The 21,010-nt window shown below is 42.6% G+C and overlaps 1 protein-coding gene across 1 annotated transcript in view; it reads left to right on the plus strand.

Moving 5' to 3' along the window:
- Positions 1-20,541, plus strand: part of kif26ba (kinesin family member 26Ba) — an 85,321-nt gene extending 64,780 nt beyond the window's left edge. Inside the window, exons 11-28 of the mRNA XM_061041064.1 lie at positions 26-224; positions 3,894-4,065; positions 4,753-5,085; positions 5,182-5,373; positions 5,647-5,785; positions 6,222-6,453; positions 6,562-6,663; positions 6,797-6,927; positions 7,185-7,364; positions 7,505-7,821; positions 8,319-9,003; positions 9,389-10,332; positions 10,547-10,788; positions 11,170-11,319; positions 11,416-11,630; positions 14,829-15,094; positions 16,076-16,226; positions 17,107-20,541. Coding sequence (XP_060897047.1) covers positions 26-224; positions 3,894-4,065; positions 4,753-5,085; positions 5,182-5,373; positions 5,647-5,785; positions 6,222-6,453; positions 6,562-6,663; positions 6,797-6,927; positions 7,185-7,364; positions 7,505-7,821; positions 8,319-9,003; positions 9,389-10,332; positions 10,547-10,788; positions 11,170-11,319; positions 11,416-11,630; positions 14,829-15,094; positions 16,076-16,226; positions 17,107-17,255 — 4,799 coding nt within the window. The 3' untranslated portion in view covers positions 17,256-20,541. The remainder of the gene's footprint in view (positions 1-25; positions 225-3,893; positions 4,066-4,752; positions 5,086-5,181; positions 5,374-5,646; positions 5,786-6,221; positions 6,454-6,561; positions 6,664-6,796; positions 6,928-7,184; positions 7,365-7,504; positions 7,822-8,318; positions 9,004-9,388; positions 10,333-10,546; positions 10,789-11,169; positions 11,320-11,415; positions 11,631-14,828; positions 15,095-16,075; positions 16,227-17,106) is intronic.
- The last annotated feature ends 469 nt before the right edge of the window (positions 20,542-21,010 follow it).

Here is a 21,010-nt window from a genome sequence, read left to right on the forward strand (position 1 = left end):
TGACCTATTTTGTCAACTTCATCAGTGTCAGGAGGGCGCAGTCGCCTCCACCTGCTGGACCTTGGCAGCTGTGATGTTAAAGTACTTGGGGGAGTAGGAGGAGGGAGTGGCGGGAAAGGCAGGGAGAACTCTTCACCCAGCTCGGCCCCTCTGTGCCTCTCTCTGTCTGCCCTCGGAAACGTGATCCTGGCCCTGGTCAACGGGAGCAAACACATCCCATACAAGTAAGATGGTGTCTGCCAATGTGTGTGTTTGAGAGGAGAGGAGAGGAGAGGAGAGGAGAGGGGAGGGGAGGGGAGGGGAGGGGAGGGGAGGGGAGGAGAGGAGAGGAGAGGGGAGGGGAGGGGAGGGGAGGAGAGGAGAGGAGAGGAGAGGAGAGGAGAGGAGAGGAGAGGAGAGGAGAGGGGAGGGGAGGAGAGGAGAGGAGAGGAGGGGAGGGGAGGGGAGGGGAGGGGAGAGGAGGAGAGGAGAGGAGAGGGGAGGAGAGGAGAGAGGAGAGAGGAAAGGAGAGGAGAGGAGAGATTCAGGTAGGAAGAGAAAAGAGGCCAAGTTAACCAAAAGAAAAAAAGAAAAGTGTTGAAAGGAGTGAAGGATGACATGAGGAGGAAATAAGTCTGTTTGCTGAGTTTGAGAAGGAAATGGAGAAAAGACTGTGAGATCTCTCAAGTTGTTTTAGGTTTCGGGGACTTAATGCTATAAACAACAACAGCTGCTGTTACATATTCATCATTTTCACTTTGCTGCTTAACTGACTGGCAATGAGAGCAAAGAGGAGAAAGAGAAGGAGAGAGGGAGGGAAAGAGAGAGAGCACGGCACACAGAGGGAGGGAGAGAGAGAAAATAGAGGGGGGCACTGTAGTAAGAGGTAAACAGTAAGCAGGTAGAGAAGGACAGCACATGATAAAGAAAACATGGTAATTGCTTTAATAAAGTTGAGTAAGCCCATGCACTAATGAGCAGTTTTTTTAACAAACTGATATTGCCCCCATTTCACCTTTCTCTCTGTTTAATTGCTCTTCTCCTTCAGGGCTGTATCTCTGTGCTTCGCGTTGGGTTAATTTAATCACCAGCTTTTGCATTTACATTCCAAAATAGCCTGCAAGCTAGCACTGAAGCTGCATGCAGCGTTCTGCTCAGTCTCATCTGGCATGGCTGTTGGGGGTTTGGACTGGTTTAACAAAGATGCTGTGTTACTGCCACTTCTCTCAAACCAAAGACCAAGAAGAAGTCACAGAATCACTGAGCAGAGGTTACAGAGCACATTGAAGCAAACGTGACAATCAGCGGAGACGAGTGGGAGCTGCCACTGTGGGGCTGTAGTCAGTTACACTGGCTAATAGCAATGAATGAGTTCGAAGTGGCTGTCGGTGTTTTGGAGCCTAAGCTGAATTATCAATATCCTTTGCTTGTAAGAAACAGAAGTAGTCATCATACTGTCAAAGGACTGAGTAGGAAACCATGAGAAACAAAATAAACAGCAGGTCCAGATATGGACAAAAAAAGTAGAGACCAGAGAGTCATGATTATTAATATTAACTCAAAAAGCAACCATTCACCCCTTGTACCCCTCTATACATGTCAAAATTTAAGCAAAATTTAAGCATCTGGAGATCACAAATCTTTCACAAAAACGAGGAATTGTTTGAATCTAGTTTGCATGCAAGAACTCTGTTTCATTAATGTCTTCCCACTTAAAGGCTCAACCCGTCTGTCAGCGCTTCATTACTTTTGGGATGTGTTCCAATCCTGCTCTTTAATCCCTGTCGTGTTTCAGTGCTGTTGCTAAGTAACAAGCGATTTTATGGCAGATTATGAGTAACACAATAGACATATGTAGCAACCAAGTTCACGAAAAATGTGCAGACAGTCGTCTGTCACCACCAAATCAACAACTTGGATCCAATCCTCTCGACATGATGCCAGACAGACGAGTGTTGCTGTACCCATGTTTCAGACACAACATGCTAATGTAGATTTAGAGGCTCTGCACACATTTACTCTTCAGGGACTCTGTTCAGCTCCTTGTCCAAAATTAGACCACTTGCCATCTGGTTTGCTGTATTGCTCTCCTGGCAAGGTCCCTCTTCAGTCATACAGCTTCCTGATCCCACTGCCACCTTCATTCCTGAACTGTCTGCAGCCTCTGTCAAAAGAGACAAGTCAGGGACAAAGTTAGCTGTAATCTCCAATATGCAAAATTTCTTATATTTCTTATAAATATTTGCAATGCAAGAGCAATCCTGGTAATGCCAAAAGTCTGCAAACAAACTAATCCTTACCCCTGGTTTAAATGCTGTACACTTGTATTAAATCTGTGGCAGAATGTCCTCTCACACTGTATAACTGAATTGTTTATGACCCATGACTTAAACTCACGATTTATTTAATGTTCAACCGGATTGAGTTCACACTGTACAAGTGAAATCAGGACTATCAATCACTCTCTTCACACACACACACACACTCTTCATCGATAAACACAAGCTTACTAGTAACTAAATCATAACATATAAAACCTGTCAGCTGGTGATCTGCAGACATTTCCTGCCAATGTTTCTATCATGACCCAAGGGAGAAGACAGACTAAACAGGCATAGTTGTTGTTGGTAATTTTGGACACTGTCTGTCAATTAGTCATGGAATCGCTGTGCAGTCGCACATCACAAATATCAAACATGCCAGAAAATCAGCCGACCGGCCGGGAGCAGCTGATCGGGGTGTGATCAGCCGTTGTGCCTCAGAGTACTCTTCACGACCGACCTAGCACAATCGACTGAAATTCGGTCCGACTTCAAAACCACATGTACGATTTAAAAACTGTCCTGAAACCGTACAGTGTATACCCGGCCTTTAGTAATGTGACTTCTTGTTTCTCTTAATGATAGTGATATAGGAATTCAAATGTGCAAAAATGACAGACTAGTTTTAATCATAAAGAGCGTCATATTAACCTATGTAGCTCTTCCTAGAAAAAAATCTAATGAATCTAGCACGGTCTGAATTAACATGCAAATTAATACTTCATGACTCATGCATTTACCTACTTTAATCTCAGGCAGAGATATTCAGAGATAGAGAGAGACTGAGGCAGAGAGGAACGGGTTTGTTAAAGCCTCAGGCGGCGCACAGAGAGAGAAGAAATGAGAGGAGAACAGTACAGCATCGACAAGAAGGAGGAGGTCAAGATAGAAGTGTGTGCATACTGTGCGTGTGTGCATGGGAATGTACACATATGTGTGTGTGAGACAAGCCTGCAGGCTGTGTTTTTAGAAAAGGGGGACAGCAGCGTGAGGCATCGGGCCACAGAGGAGCTTTACTCACTGTCAGCCTGCAGGCCTTAACACACACACACACATACATACATACACACACACCCACATACATATACACACACACACACACACACACACACACACACACACACACACACACACATGCAGGCTGTGAATGATTGCAGTGGCCCACCCAGGAGAAAGTCTTTTCTTAAACACACAGCCTACTTTAACTCTCCCATCTGCTATTATAATCTCTGTGAGATGTAGACCATCTCCCAATATTAGACTACATAATACTGAGAGAGCTTCTTTTAAAACTTTGTTAGCTTTAGCCCGGAGTACAAACCTTTCATGTGTTATAAAAGCACTTATCTATAAACATAATCAATAATTACGATTAACTTTGCTTTAGCTTCTTAATATTAATATGTAACACCATTTGCTCCAACTTGTGGAAATTGTTGAGCGCCAAGGATGAGCTATGAATAAGCCTTTGTCAAATATGAGACGTGTGGGCGTCTGCTCGAAAATCCACCACTTTTTGTCACACTTTTGAGTGACTATGTGCATTTACAGCGGGTCTTAAGCGCTCACATCTCGCTGTATGTGTGTTACCAGGGAAAGCAAGCTGACCATGTTGCTAAGGGAGTCGCTAGGCAACATGAACTGCCGGACCACCATGATTGCTCACATCTCCGCCTCACCCAGAGATTTCTCAGAAACGCTCTCCACCATCCAGATCGCTTCCCGAGTGCTCCGCATGAAAAAGAAGAAAACTAAAGTGACCGTGGTGAGTTTGAATTAAACCATGATGCTTGATTAAAATGTGATCTGATAACTCTCAAACTTTAGGTACATTAAGTTCAGATAAAGATCATTAAAACTACTGGTAAGATTTATAACTGACTTTTAATTAGTGTCAACATCTTGAAACACATTCATCCTGCACATTTGCTTGACATTGCTCTGCATAATGTTTCATTTGTGTAAGTCATGGGAAAATCTTGGTTTTGTTTAACTTACTGCAGAAAACTAGAAATAATGAAAAGATTGTGCTCCAAACATTATACATCTATTGCCTCCACTCCGTTTCAATCACCACATGAGCCTGAGGTGCTGCTGACACCCTCTCCCATCTTTCACTTCTCATGCTCACTTCTTTAAAAAAAGAGGAAAAGGGGTGATGTCTTAAGAGCTATAAATATAAATCTCCAGCTGGAGAGAGATGTAGTCATGAGAAACCTTGAAGTGCAGGTCTGTAATAGAAAAAGTCTAAACTAAATTAAATTACAGTTCTTATCTCCAAACTGTTTTGTAACATGGCTCAGGTGCATGATCCTTGTGTGTGATTTTCTCACTCTTCCCTCTCTCCTGTCTCTAACTGTCAGTTAAATTATAAAAAAAAAAATCTCTCTCTGCATTTTCTCTCTCACCGCCCAACTCTGCCTCATCCTCGTCTGTCTCCTCCTTTCCTCAGCAATACACCTCCAGCTCATCTGGAGGAGAGAGCTCCTGCGAGGAGGGTCGCATGCGACGCCCTACCCATCTGCGACCTTTCCATCACCGTGGCGATGCTGACTCCGACCTTCAATTGTTGAGGCTGTCCAGCGACCCTGACGAATACTCGAGCAGCGAGCAGTCATGTGACACGGTTATCTACGTGGGCCCAAACGGGGCTGCGGTGTCAGATAGAGAACTGACGGACAATGAGGGACCGCCGGAGTTCGTACCCATCATTCCTGCTCTGCTCAGAGGCAAAACATCAGAGCAGCATCAAGCTCAAAGTCAGGCAGGCGGAGCACAGAACAAGGTCATTTAAAAAGATTCAAACAATCAGCAGGGATAAGATGGAGATTTGTACTACATGAGATGTCTTCTCACTGCCATCTGATATTTGCTCTTACAGGTGCAGTCTCAGCCTGAGGAGCAGCCAAGCGCCCCCACTCAGCCCCTCCCTCAGCCTGCTCAGTCATTACTCGGACAGCCACTGCTCGGACAGCCATTGGCCCCCGTCCCAGAGGAAGCAGCTGAGTGCCTCAAGTGCAACACCTTTGCTGAGCTGCAGGAGAGACTGGACTGCATCGATGGCAGCGAGGAGGTGACAAGAGTTTATTATATAAAGGAAAACAATATTTACAATTAAAAAGAATATTTGCGCAGCAACTTGATCTGCAGCTTTTTATGTTGTGTGCAGCTGAGATTATTATTTATTCTCATCCAACACCACTAATCTTCTCTTGAATAACTCTTTGCTTTTATTATAAAATAAATGGGACATATGTGGAGTATTAACTATAGAGATCCAATCACACCATCCATGGCATTCCCATATGAAAAACAGAGATTCATCATCATCTGTCTTCTTTTTCAGGTGGCGAAATTCCCCTTTGAAGAGGTTCCAGCAAACAAACAAGGTGCCAAACAAGACCAGTGTCCTTCTTCAGCTGTCCCAAACTCTTCTCCCTCTGCTCCCGGCTCTGCTTCGGCATTGGATAAAGAAACTAGCACAGGTACGTCAGTGACTTCATAAGCTGTAAATTACTTGTTTCCTCCATTTTTAAAAAAATGGGGAAAAAGTTTTGGAACGGGGCGCTCGTGGCTGCAGTGGTTAGAGCGCGCGCCCCATGGGTGGGGGCTGTGGTCCTCAGGGAGGGCGTCCCAGGTTCGAGTCCCACCTGTGGCTTCTTTCCCGCATGTCATTCCCCACTCTCGCGCCCTGATTTCCAGCTCTATACACTGTCCTAGCTCTCCATTAAAGGCACAAAAGGCAGAAAAATAAACCTTTTAAAAAAAATTAAAAAATTTAAAAGAATCAGAACAAATACTTCTTTTTTTAAGACTTCATTTGACCAGTTTTACAGTTGTAGTTCTGTATTTCAACATCTGATCAAGTTGTTTAATACAGTTGTTGTAAACAATGTATGTCCGATATCAAACATCCCACAGGCTCTGCAGGTTGTGTAGAAAGTGCAGTGCAGTCGTCCAGGAGGACCAATGACCAGCAACTTCAAGAGATCAACGAGGTGGTGGAGGAGGCTGAGCTGGCAGGGACCATGATCCACAACCTGACTCAGAGTTCTGGTTCCCCTATAGTCACTAGTACCAGGAGCATCACAGGAAGTAACTGCATCACCTCCAACCCACTGCACAGGGCAAAGAGCTCACAGCTGCATGACAGGCAAGGCTGCACTTTGGGTTTGATTTAGGGGTAGCACTTTGCTATTAGCCATTTGAGTATATTCGACTTGATTTGATGTTATGTGACCTTTATTGTCCATCTGAACAGCCCTGAGAGTCTGAATGCGTGCAGCAACACTGATGGGAAGGCACGCCCACTAGGATCACCTCGCCTCGGCATCGCCAGTTTGACAAAAACCTCAGACTACAGGTAAAGCTTTAACAAAATGTAAAGAAGAAATGTCTTGCTAATCATCCAATATTACTCTAGGAATTTGTAAAATGTGTAGATTATTAACATCAGGTATAGCAGCTTGATGTTAGACCCTTGTATTCCTCCTCAGGCCTCCGTCCTCTCCGTCCCAGCGGTGTAAAGTTTACACACAAAAAGGTGTGATGCCGGCAACACCCCCTCTGTCCTCGCACACTCTGGCTCAGGAAGGCCAGCAGACCACAGAGGCGCTGACATCAGACAGTATGTATCCTACAGCATGTTTATGATTTAAAAATATGCTTTTAATTCATGTTTGATAGTTATGTTGATAAATGTAACTCTTACTACCCACTTAAAATATGAAGCTTGTTCTCATTTTGAAACTTAAATCATGGCGCAAATAGATTTGTACTGCAATGAGTCCATCCCATCCATAGTTAATTGAGTTGATTGATTAATTTATATGATGAGCCAAGTAGCTCATCATATTAATCCAATATGTATTTGCGATTGTGCAGACAGTTTGGCTGCAGACAGTGGTCGGTCCTCCACTGAGTCTGTGCTGTCCAGGACTTCTCCTGTGGGCATGAGCCCACAAATCAAAGAGCCGACTCCATCTATGTCTGCCAGCCTGGGCTCAGCGGAGACTCTCTGTGACGATGATGTCCCCCCCATTCCATTGGATACACACAGGGATGGTGAGTTTGCAGAAAAACACAACTATTTTTGCACAAGGCAAATTAAGTGATATAAGTCATGTGCAAAAAAATATGAAGACACATAAATACTGAACAAAAATGGACAGGAATAGAACAACTCACACTCTGCTTCCCTGCAGCCTGCGGGCTGTCTGTAGCTGTAGCTACAGTTGGACCTCTCTCACATGTGGAGGATGAGCTGGTTTACACTGTGGCCTCTGGAGGTGAGGAGAACCTCAGCATAACAGCTCTCATGGAGTCTCAGGGTCTGACCTGTGGCCCAACGAGCATTGTCAGCTTCAACAGCAACTGCTGCTCTGTCCCAGACCTGGCCTCAGGCTCTGAGGCCGTCTGCATCATCAGAGGGGCTGCAGAGGACGGAGCTGTGAGGGATTATCACATGCCTGCAGGTCCTGTGACAACCTCAGGGGTTACAGAGGTTGTCGCCATGGCAGAGGTTAGTGAGGAGCTTTTAATGAAAGCATAAGAACTGAATGCACTGATGGGAAAATCTGTCTCATAATACCCATTGTCTGATTGGCTTATTAACGCAGTAAGTTCATTACAGTGGATTATAAACCTAATAATCCTTTTTTTTCCGTTTAATATTTCACATAATCAGAGTGGATACAATTATATCACATTTAGTGTGCTGTGTTGAAGAATTGTAATATAGGAAATATGAAATAATTGGGAATGCTGTTGTACTGAATATCAGAACAGCTGTGATACGGTTGGGTTTTGAAAATGATCACTGCACTAAAATTCTCTAACATGCTGTACAATAGACCTCAAGTCTACTATTGATTAAATACAATAGTTCTGTAAGCAGCATATATAATGTTCAACAACAGATTTTTATTATTTGTTTATTTTATCTTTCATTTGGCTCCACCAACACAACTACTTCTGCAGTATTACTGGCACACCTAAACGGATTGTGTCCTGTTGTAGGTGGCGATGGCTAAGCTGCGAATAGAAGGTGAGGCCCTAGCATCAGTGATGTCCGGCTGTGGCTCACCCATCTCTTCCTGGATGAGTGATCTGAGCATGTGCAGTGAAGGCGACCAGTCTCTACACAGCTTCAGTCAGTCTCAGAGCCAGCAAGGGGAGGCCCTTGCTGAACCTGAACCCAACCTTTCGTTCGGGGTGGAGGGGCTTGGACTTTATGACGGCTGTGGCAGCCCAAGGAGAGGAAGTGTGGAAGGAGAGGTGGTGCTGTCAGAAACCGGAAGTGACAAAGGAACTCCAACCAAAGATAGGCTGAGGAAAATGCCTCCATCCATGGCTAAGACTAACATCCAGATTCTAACAGGACCTGGTAACCTGTCTCCCTTCAAAACCACCATCAGTGTGCACCCATGTGTGGTGGTCAAACCCATGCTTATACAGGAACCAACCAGCCTCTCTTCTCCCACAAAGACCAGCTTAATAAAAGACCATGGCAAATTTAACACAGCACATTTAGCTTCTATTTCCAGTGAGATGAGCTTTGAAGACCCCTGGTTGAAGCGTGGTGGGGAGGAGGTGAAGTCTAAGGAGTTTGTGTGTGAGGTGAAGCCCGGGAAGAGGGAGTCGGAGCAGCCACAGAGCCAGAATGGAGGTGTGACGGGGGACCAGCGGAGCTTCTGCAGAGAAGGTGAGCGGGCTCAGAATCAGATAATATATCCAGCTGGAATGAAAGATCTACCCAGGCAAATTTGCACACACTCATAACCACTCCATTTCTTTTTACTGATCATGCTAGTAATATATATTTGAGTTGCTACACAAAAGACCGCTTCAAATTCCATTTTAAAATGTTTCTTTATGGCCAACAAAGTTTTTCAATTCCACATGAAGACTCAAGGAATAAATATTTGTTCAATTATTTTTGTGAAATAACAAAGTTTTCAGGTTTTGCACTTTTATCTGTTCTCTTTATTTTACTCTTGTGGTTTGGAACAATTCAAAGTGTTTTTTTATTTTAGTATAACTACTATAATATACTATGTTTTTCTTATTTGATATGGTTCCTTCATCAGGTGGGGATCACGGCAGCTCCAGTTCAGGGGGGGAGGTTGTGTCGTCTCCAGATTACTTTAAGCGAGTAGTAGACGGCTGTGAGATGGTGGCTGTTGTTGCCCAGGGAGACTGCCTGACTAGTATCTACAGCCCAGATATCCATCGCACTGCCAGTCTACCCCGCGGCTGGCACCGTATCAACCGCCACGACGGCTTAGACAATGGAAATGAGTACCGTAATCTTGGCGTCACAACTTCAACTCCCTGCAGTCCCCGCGCCACACTCGATCGCCGCGGATCAACAGGCAAACAGGGCTTCTTCTCCAACAAGAAGGGGGGAATCCCACCTCTGCCGCCCGTACGGAAGTCCAGCCTGGACCAGAGAAACAGGGCAGCCAGCCCTCTCCACCAGCTCAACCACGGAGTATCATCACTGAGCTCAACAGATGATGCTGGGGTGTCTGGATGTGGCCCCGCAGGTGTCACCAGACAACAAGGCTCCAACATCGACAGCAGCAGACTTTTCAGCGCCAAGTTGGAACAGCTTGCAAACAGGACCAACTCTCTGGGTCGGGTCCACAACTCCAACAGCGGTTCCCACCACTATGACTGCTTTTCTCTGGAGAGGGGGGGCAGCCTGAGAGGAGGGGGTGGAGGAGGAGTGAGGGGGGACAGCACTATGCCTCGTACAGGGCGCAGCCTGACACGTGCTGGATCAGTCTCTTCTCCTACTGGAAACCCCAGCAGCCCCACTTTAAGTGCCAGTCCTGGTCCAAGCAGTGCGCCACAGTCACCCGCCAAAACCAGCAGCCAGTCAAAGATTTCAGCAGTCAGTAAGCTGCTGATGACCAGCAGCCCCAAAGCCAGGAGCCTGTCTACCTCCAGCACCAAGACCCTCAGCTTCTCCACTAAGTCTTTGAGCCAAGCTGCCAGCCGCAGCTCCAGCCTCCCTCCAAATGGAAAGGTAGGAAGGAATTCCTCACTGTTATTAAACACACTTTTAACACCTGTAAGATGCATGTCTTCCCTCATCAGATTTAGTTTAAACCAGTATCAAACCTTCCTTTGTGTTTTACACAAGAACAAACAAATCAATTCATTATTAAATGCAAGACACTCAAGCTGTCATGGCCTCCTTTTTTTCCTTACATCAACCCTAACCTTGACTGTTTCCTCAGCCCCAGAGTTCAGTCCAGGGCCCGGTGCAGCAGCAGCAGCAGCAGGGACCCGCCCCGGGATCCTGGTCTACCCAGTCTTTAAGCCGCAGTCGAGGGGGAAGCCTGGCTGCCAAGTTGCCTCTCCGGGCTGTAAACGGTCGGATCTCAGAGCTCCTCCAGGGAAGTGCAGGCCCCCGTTCCAGGAGTCATGCTCAAGGAGGAGGCACGGATCCAGGAGAGGAAAGAGGAACTGGAGGAGCAAGGTCAGTCAGTTTGACTTTGTTTGGTTTTAAAGTTCAGGCATATATGTCCTATGATGTCCTAAACAAGAAATTCACACAAGTACAAGCCTCATAGAGCCTTTCATATGAATGTACTTAATTACACAATGATAAGTATGATCAGCAACCAGGATTCTGAGTGGTAGACACCATTCATTTGTTATGTAATAAAACCAATAATATCTAAGCCAGCAGCACTATTTGTGATGTTTGGGAATCCTGTTGGTGTAAAATTCAAACTGTAAAGTCAGCAGTTTTTCCTCATCAACTATGTCAGAATAGAGAAATTACATTAAAACATACTTGAAAAAGAATCTGTTTATTATGGTTTAAACTTTTTTTAAACTATTTCCCTGCTCTCAGTGGAGGGGGAGCTGCACCAGGAAGTGGAGGTGGAGGAAGTCAGGTGGAGGAGAGAGCAACAGTGGTCCAAACGCTTCCCTCTCCCTACAGCAAGATCACAGCTCCCAGAAAACCACACCGCTGCAGCAGCGGACATGCCAGTGACAACAGGTAAAACCTCAAGTTCACTGGGAAATAAAAAAGTTGAATATATATACATATATAAATGTTTTGCCTTCAACTCTTAATCAATATTGCCTCTAACAGCAGCGTACTGAGTGGTGAGCTCCCCCCTGCCATGGGGAAAACAGCCTTGTTTTACCACAGTGGAGGCAGCAGCGGCTATGAGAGCATGCTGAGAGACAGCAGCGAGAACACAGGAAGTACCTCCTCCGCTCAGGACTCCCTCAGTGAGCACAGCTCAGCCACCACCTCCTCCAGACGGAGCTCCAAGAGCAGCAAGAAGAGCAGGAGCAACACAGGTCCTCATTTTTTACACATTTAAGCTATTCCTGAAATGAATTGAGTATGAAGGAGGGAGAATGGGGGTCAGCTGTGGCTCAGGAGGTAAAGCTGGTTGACCATCACGTTGTGGTTTTTACTCTCCACTTGTTAAAGTGCCCTTAGGGAAGCAATTCTACCTAAAGTTACTCCTTTCACTGAGGTATAAAACGTTTACTGTTTTACCGTTTATTGTGGGAAGTTTGAGTTTTGAGCAAACAGTTTGGGAACATTGCTGTTAACTTCATCGTTTACAACAATGAGGCACAAGTTCAAAATAGAGAGTTTGATTACATTTGCAAAACTTGTTGGCAAAAAGAGCTTTGGCAAATAAAATCATCCAGCTTTGCTGAAGAAACCCCAGATTGATTCTGTAAAAAAAAGATTCTTAAATGTTTTAGCTATGACAACCAGGTCATAAGGAGAAAGCTATGAGTGTGGTCTAAATTCAATAATGTAAAAGTCAGAAACAACAAACACCACTCTACAACCTCAGTCAAACCTGATAACATATTATGAGAAGATGCCCAACCCTTAAAAAAAAGAAAGAAACAGCTAAGAAAGTAATACAAAACTGAAAGAGCTCTATGAGGAGAATGTTTTGGTGAAAAGGCAAAGAAAAGGTAAGGGCATAGTGAATAAAAGCTGTGGTTGCAGAAGGAGCCAGGTGAGTAAGGTGACCCTGACCACTCATGTGTGAAATGGTTAAAGGAATCTGCTGGTGTGGCTGTAATGAATATATATTCACCAGCACACCACACAGAGCGGCTAATGTGCTCGCCAAATTGCACTCTGCTGGTTTTCCATGAGGATGGATATGTGCATAAAATCAGATTGGAAAGAGTCTGCTCTTCCTGGTGTGTTTGAATTGGATTAACCTTATGTGCAGGGTGCATGGCTGACCCCACCATGACTTGTGGATTTGCTTTTATTTAGCTTTAACCACAACTGATTCAGTGCTTCAATGAGATAATAGAATCTGTTGTAAATGTTTTGAATGTTCAAGAAAAATGCAACAATTCATTCCCAAGTCGGGCACAGAGAGTAAAAAATATGTGCATAAGACTGTGGAAACAGAAATGTCAATCACATCTCCAATGAGTCTCTCTTTGCACTTGATCTCCATTCGATTACATTCCCTATCTTTCCTCATTTTTTCTTCCATGTCTCTACCTCTGCTTTTTTTTTTTTATCTTTTCGTCTCATGCATTATCCAACTCATTCGTCAAACTCTGTCCCCTGACACCCTCTCCTCCCTGCAGACCCTCATTCTTTCTCCATCTACTTGTATTCCACATTCTCCATAATGAAATACAAATGTCTCTGCTTGGCCTCTCGGTGCCACATTGAGACCAAAAGACTGCTGCAACCTTATTAAAATCCCCAGTTTCTCTCTGCACACCTTATCTCACACTTCCCGGTGAATCTGATAACTCTCAGTGCTGTCCTCATGGCTGGCAATTTCTATGCATTGCACGTGTGCGTGTACAGTCTGAGTGTGTGTGATCACTCTAGCATGGTGGGCAGATTAAAGAGTGACCCTCTGCTCCTATCTATGAGCTTCATGAACAGAGATGAAACTTTTTATCTGGCTTCACACTCCATTATCTGTTTCCTCTTTTTCAATCAGTCAATACTTTTCTTTTATCCTTGCTTTCTGCCCCATGCTTTAGTGTTTCATCCGTCTCATCGCTCTCCGTTCACTCCCATCATCTCTTTTCTTAGATACTCTGCTTCTTCTTACCCATGCGCTATCTTTCCACTTTCCTGTTTAAGATACAAATTCTGAGGAAAAACACATTTTATAGGGTGAACAAGTACTTGTACAAGTAAACAACCACAATGACATTAAGTTTGACTGGAACTATAGTAGCCTATGGTTCTGATTCATACAGACATACTTTTTTATATTGTGTTTATTCATGTTAAAATTATAGGCTGTTTAATTATAGACGTAATCTCAGTGACACCATCCATTTGTTTTTGAAGCGGCGTATTGAAGCCCAACAATGGCAGTTGCCATATCGGAGATGCTATATCCATCTACCTTTTGATCAAACTAGTAACAGGAGTTTGGAGTTAGGACAGCCCTTAAGCCATCTGGCAAACCCGATATCATGTCAATTGATGCATAACTCTTAGCTTCAGAGGATCAGTAGCACTCTAATATCTGTTGACCATAGAGCTACAGGGACAGTAGCTAGGCTTAGCATGTTGTGGTGACAAAAAAAGCTAGCTTTGCTCTTTAACAAGAGTTTTTTTCCTACCTTCACCTCTTGATTGCACATCTATATTTTGTTTAAATCCATACAAAAAAATAAAAACAGGTCAACTTGTATTAGGTGTATTTGTATATAGTTGCTGTGAGGTTACCATGTAACCTGTAATCTTCTTGTAAGGCTAAGCTAACTAGCTGCTGTCTTTAGGATTATATTAAAGTACAGACTAAGGAGTGGTACACAGCTTTCGTATCTAATGGTTTGAGAGAAAGAAACTAAAGTGCCTTTAAAAATCCCCAACAGTTAATTTAATAGTAACAAAAAGATAAACCTTATTGGACTTATTTAGCCTACAGATAGCCTCAACTTTTCTTTCTGTAACATTTGAGGGACAGAATATTTTTGGTTATTCTTCATTATGGTAGTTTAGTAGGGAAGGTAAAGTAGATATTTAGTCAGTTGAAGGAACTTAGAGAACATATCATGTTGTATCTGGGCTTGGTCCACATGGCTCATCCAGAAGACTATACATGGGCTAGAAAGAGGCATACTATTTAGATAAGGAAAAATGGGTCAGAATGGATTCTAAATGGGCTACATTCAAACATTATGAACTCACTATTGAGCCCAGCAAGGGCCCTCCATCAACCCTTGTAGCCTGAAACATGTGGGGTTTCCATGGAAACAGAGGACAAAATTGGCTGTGTCCCAGTTGGGTATCCCACTTTCGCCCCACATGGGTATGCTGGCTTTGATAGAGTTTCCATTTAAATATGACTTACAAAAAAGAAACCGCTCCACACAATGCATCACTTTTTCTGTAAAAGTTAAACAAAAAAACTTTTGGGGTTGTTTTACAGGTAATATTAACAACATGGATAATTTATGCTATTTCATAAATAAGAGACTGCGTTGGTGTGTTATACTTCTTTTCTAACTCCATCTCCTTTCACTTTTCAGGCCTACAGCGTCGCCGTCTGATCCCAGCACTGACCTTGGACTCTTCATCCTCCTCACCTTCTCACCGTTCCTCCAAGCAGACCATCACGTCCTCTTCTTCCTCCTCCTCCAGCCCAGGTGCATGCTGGGTAGATGGCCCACTGGGGCCCCCAACTCCTTCAAGTCTCCGAGCTGCAACTGCAACGACAGAAACCTTTGAGATCAAGGTGTACGAGATAGACGACGTCGAAAGAATGCAGAAGAGAAGAGACAAAGGAGGGAGTAAGGTGAGAGAAATGGGCTAAATAAGGCAAGAAGGAGTTTACACTAAAAAAGAGGGAGAAAGAGAACGAGAGCGATATAGACAGTATCAGGAAACATAAGGGGCTGCAAGAGAGAAGAAAAGCGTTAAAGAAATGAGAAAGTATGAGGAGAACATACTGTTTGGTGGTGGAGTGAGGGATGTGGGGAGAGAATTAAAAAAAAAGGTAGAGAGCCAAAGAGCAGAAAAAGAGGCCCAGAGGGCAGGAGGTATATTGCACTTGATGTCAAGGAAATTGATATGATGAACAGTAGATGTGGGACACATTAAAAAGCAATATGTGTTCGGTTGGACATTGCTTCTGGAGGCAAATACAAGTAGGAGGAAGGTGGATAAGAAAAGAGAAATGTAGGGCTGAAATTATTTCTACAGCTTCTCTTCGTGGCAATAAGATTAAAAAAAAAACTTTTTTAAAAATATAACAATAAGGTTTTTTTTAAAACTTGGAGAATCAACATTAACGCTGATTATTTCTACATAACATTTCCCTGTGTTTTACTTAAAAGTATCACTTTAAATACGATTACAAATGTTTGCAGTGTTAGTAGAATACAGACTACAGAGTGCTACTGTGACACTCGTGAAATTGTTGCAAATGAATGCTTGGTGCAGGTTTGAGTTTTTCTTCTTCATGTATTCAGTGGAGGGAGCATGGTGAGCTTTAGGGGAAAGGGTTCGGAGAGGAAACCATGAAATATAGATTTTCCCTGCAGCGGCCTTAAGAAAGCCACTTAACCCCCGACTGCTCCAGTGAAGCTGCTTGCTGTCCAACAGCACTCGACTGCGGTCATACTGAGAGTCGATGAGGTGCAAATGTGTGTAACTGTGTGAATGCTAAGCAGGCTGCTGCAGAAAGAGAGCCACACATGTTTCACAACACCCTCTGGATTAATGAAGGTGAACCATGTCTGTCTGTCCCCCGTGTGTGTGTGTGTGTGTGTGACAGGAGGTGGTGTATGTCAGCACCAAGCTCCGCGTGCTGGAAAACCGTCAGCAGAGGATCAGCGAAGTGCGAGCAAAGTACCAGTGTCTGAAGAAGGAGCTGGAGCAGACCAAACAGTACCTGATGCTGGAGCCACACAAGTGGACCACTGAATGTAAGCAGGACCCTGACACATCAGAAAGTGTGTGTGAGTGTGTGTGTTAGATAGAGAGGGCCACTATGGCGTAGTAATTGCAGGATGTTTGTTCTTTATATTTCAAAGATTGACTGAAAAGCAAGAAATTATCAAAAACAATGATATCAAGCTTATTTGTTTCTGATCATCTTGTCAGATATCGTAAGTGTGTTCCTTTTAAATTTTATATATTATAATGACAATTTAATTTAGTCTTTTTTGTTTTTTCCTCTGCAAAGATCAAACTATAAATGCATCAGTCTTTCACGGTAACTCAGAATAGTTTATGACTTACATAAATGTAGCACAAAGCCAATTATTATTATGGTTGGGTCACAAATATGTTGTTTAATTTTTATTATTATTATAATATTTAAGCATAGACTCAGTAAGCTCCTAAATCAGTGTATTTAAAACAGAGTTTACTGTTTTACACATAATTGTAGGAACCACATTTGTTGGTCTCTATTTCCAACTGTGATAATATTATTAATAATAATAATAATAATAATAATAATAATAATAATGTGATCAACTTAAAGAAGATGTTTCAGTGAGTAGTTTTAGGCTGCAGGATGTGAGATGAAATAAAGCTATGGTGCTGATGCTCACAGTTTAAGAATGTTTTGATAGCGATAGAGCTCAATGGTACAAAAAGGCTTTGGCCTTCAATATGAAGACATTTAACCAATGAATCACTGGCTTTGATTTTTATATGGAATTTGTTGACAGTAAATGAACAATACAGAACATCACTGGACTCATCCTTTAAAATAACATAAATATGTAAATTCCAGGTAAAAACAGAGTCATATCGTGGTGTCATATAAATGTTCTGTACCTGTCTGTCCATGTCCAGTTGATCTACAGCAGGTCTATGAAGTGGACTCTATGGAGTATTTGGAGGCTCTGGAGACGGTGACAGACAAACTGGAAACCAGAGTCAACTTCTGCAAAGCTCACCTCATGATGATCACCTGCTTCGACGTGTCCTCCAGACATCGGTAGAAGATGAGAGGACGGAGTGAAGGAGGATGGAGAGATGTCGATTGGATGTCGACATTGTAACACTCCCCCCCCCCCTTTGTATTCCAACACCTTTCCAAAATATCCTCTAAAAGACACATCTCATTGGACGAATGAATAGTTGGAAGAAGGGACAAAAGGATGGAGTGACCAGTTGATCCTGCATGTCATCCTGATGTTTCCTTCAAGTGTAAGTAGACCGAGGGACAGACGGAGAGATGGAGGTACATGAAAGGAGATATATAACAGATGATACTTCAGATTTTTTGGAGTAAACAACCTCAGAGACAGACAGTGAAGAACATCTTATGGACGAGTTACTTTGATTATTGATAAACATGGCTGTCCAGAGGGACAGACAGATGGTTCTGCTTCTGTAAACAAACTTCAGAAGTGAACAGAGAAGGGATTCATTAGACTGATGAGACACCCTGAAGACTGAGCCGAACATTTAGGAATGTATGGAGAGGAAAGGAGCTGAGCAGGAAAGAAAAACTGCCATTTTTAAAAAAAAGAAAAACTGATAAAGAAGAGGTGAAGATGAGGAGAGGAACAACTTCTCTCCCCCCGGGAATTTACAAGAGTACTTTTTGGAGTTTCAAAGTTGAGAGTTATTGCCTGTAAAGACAAAGTGCTGACTACACAACGGCCTGATATTGTTGGCAGTTGATAAAAGAAACGGACCAAGAGGAAGACTGGAGGACAAAGAAATATGATTTAAGATAAGTGCCTTGTGAACATCTCAACAATACCCAGAGCAGTTCCCTTCTCTCTGAAAATGAGTACATGCAGTAAGTACGGTGCTAGCATAGAAGAAATAACCACAATTGTTCAGTGTCATTGGGAAATCTTTGAGCTTATAGCCATTTCTAAATGTGATGTTTAATTGTGGCTCCATGTTTTGCTATATCATAGACTAACAAATACTGAGAGTTAGAATGCTCTCTGGTCCAGTGATGAGGGTGGAGATTCAATTTGAACTTAATCCCTGACTGAAAGACCGGAACAAGACTTGCACACCAAATCCTCTTTCAAACTAATGCAAGGACCTAAAGTTGAATACGATCATCTTTTGCCCAAGATGTGTGTGTTTAACAAAGAAAAAAACAATTATGCTAGTTTATTGTGGTGTTTTCTCCCCCTACGTGGCTTCTAATATTTGATCCTCTGGGGAATAACTACGGGGGTCATTTCCCCCTGATACTGATGTGATGGCTTTTTCATGTTCACAAAGCAATGAGACATCTGAGTCATATATCAGTGAAAAAGCGTTTTTTTCTCCGATCCAGCGTGAAGTCCATCCATCGATTGACTGCCCGTCAGACTGACTATCTGTTGTTTGTATCTGTGTTGTTCTGCTCTATTCTAAAAGAAGCTGAATGATTTGTCAACGTGTGTGTTTTATAATAAAGTATCCTTTTTTATGTGAGTGCAATGGGACCATGTAGAGACTGAATGATGGCGAGATATTTAAGAGTAAAGAGGACAAAGGTGCAGGATTGGTCTATTGATATACAGTTGTTTTACTTTAAGGCCTGTATATTAGAAACAAAGTAGAGAATTAAGACTGAATTTCTGTCTGTGGACATCAATTGTGGTTTAAAATAAGCTGTATAAAAATTGTTCTCTATTAAAAAAAACAGAAAATTAAAAGATACGACTAAAAATATGTATAAAAGAGAAACGGAAGAGCGCTAATGAAAGAAAAGGATGATGACCAAATTAGATGATCTCTGCCTGGTTCCATTTTTTGGGGGGAAGGACAGCAACTATTATGATTTGTTGATATTATTATCTATGGTGCTTGAGATGTTTAAGATCTAAATGTTTGTACAAATATATAAATATATGAAAGAGCCTGTTTCCCTCTAAAAGACAGAACAATACCTTCTGAATGCTTCTTCTTCATCATCGTCGTCATCACGTTTGTTTTAAACGTCATCACTGCCCTCTTTTCTTAATGCCTTTTAACCCAGCAAGCAGAGAGCATTCTGGGAGATTGTGTAGGTTAAAAAGGAGGAATAGGCACTGACAGACTTCATAGGAATGGAAATACTAAATACTGGTATGATTTGTCAAAAGCATCTTGATCCTTATGAAACAAACTTGTCATTTCTTGTACACTACACTGACTTAGAAATGGAACAGGAATGACTTCAAATGTTTGGATCATCTCTCTGCTGTGTACAGAGGTATCAGTCATCAGTGACAGCTACGGGATGATCTGGTGGGAAAGCTTAGATGCTTTTGACAGACTGGACCCACGAAGCGTTTCCACAGGAGGGGAGGAGGTAGCCGCACCGCTTCTCTGATGGTCTCCGTTCACCGTGCCAGTCATGAATGAAGGTTTATTTATTTGAGCTCAGGAGAGCAGAGTCGCTTAGTAATGTCCTTATTTATTTACACCTTATAATCTTAAGAGTTACTATGCATTTAAGTGAAAAAAAAGTGTATGTACAGCTCATGTCATATATAAATATATATACTGTACACATATCATATTTACGCTCATTTTTATTTTATATATTTTCTCTTGGTTTAGTTTGCTCCTGTTGTTCCTGTTGGAGATTGTCAAGGGTTTGGGTTTCGTAAAACATTAACACCTAGGTTAGTTACCAGCACAACAGCTAAATACTGACCTTACAGAGGACTTTTCAAGTGACAAGAACACTGTAAAATATTTATTCTGCAGTATTATCTCCAGGCTTTATGAAGTATCGGATGTTTTGGGAACCCAAACCTCAGGATGAGCTAAAAGTTTGTGTCCAGATTTGAGATGCTATGTGTGAGGTTTTTGTCCCCTGATGTGTCACTGCCAAATTGACTGTGGTAGCACTTTATGATTCTAGTAATAGTAAGTGACAAAAACATGACATTTTCTTGACCCAAATTGTTTATGCTGATCAAATGCTCTATATAGGGTAAAGACTATTTTACAGGTAAAGTGGCGCCTCTTATTAGAGAAAAATGTGGTAAAAATATTGTGAGGTGATTTGGAAAAAATCCTTCACCGAATGGTGTTTGTTGTACCGGTATACAAAAAAAACATTCTGATTAAATCTTTTTTTTTTTTTTGCAGAAATTGTAATGTGTTATCTACAAATCTGACACATAGCATCCTCAAGTTCTTTTGGGTTGAATTGAAGGTCAGACCACATTTCATTGTGTCAGTAGAAGTACAACACGTACGTAGAAATGTGGTCTGATACTACGTGTTGATGGAAGAGCAAGAAGGAGGGATGTAAATAAAGAAATGTATTGAAAGAAATCCACGTTTGACCATTCGTTCTTTGAACACAGAATTGCAGACAAAGCAGCAGCCAGACCCCTGTTACATTGTCTTCGGGGGGGGGAAGCAGACACAAGTGTTGGGTGTCACAGACTGGTCAAAGGTGTTTTAGGATGAATTATCAGATTAGAGAGAGTCATGTCCTCTTACAAAAGAGACAGAAGAAGCTCTAAAAGCCCATACTTGTTCCTCTGATAAGATCAGAAAGATTCATGATTCTCTTTGACAGCTGCCCTTCCTGAATAAGAAACTGTTGTTACTTTAAACCTAGACTATGTGTTTCCCTTTAATCTATATTTACAGTTTGATCCTTTAAAAAAAAACTGCTTGTTGAGGTTACTTGAGGTCCCCTTGTGATCACATCCTGTGGTCTGACTTTGAGTGCATGACAAACAATTGTGAAATAAATACAAACAAATGATCAACATCTGGAAAAGAAACTACCAGT

This window comes from Labrus mixtus, chromosome 1 (genome assembly GCF_963584025.1).
Source record: "Labrus mixtus chromosome 1, fLabMix1.1, whole genome shotgun sequence".
Taxonomy (NCBI): domain Eukaryota; kingdom Metazoa; phylum Chordata; class Actinopteri; order Labriformes; family Labridae; genus Labrus; species Labrus mixtus.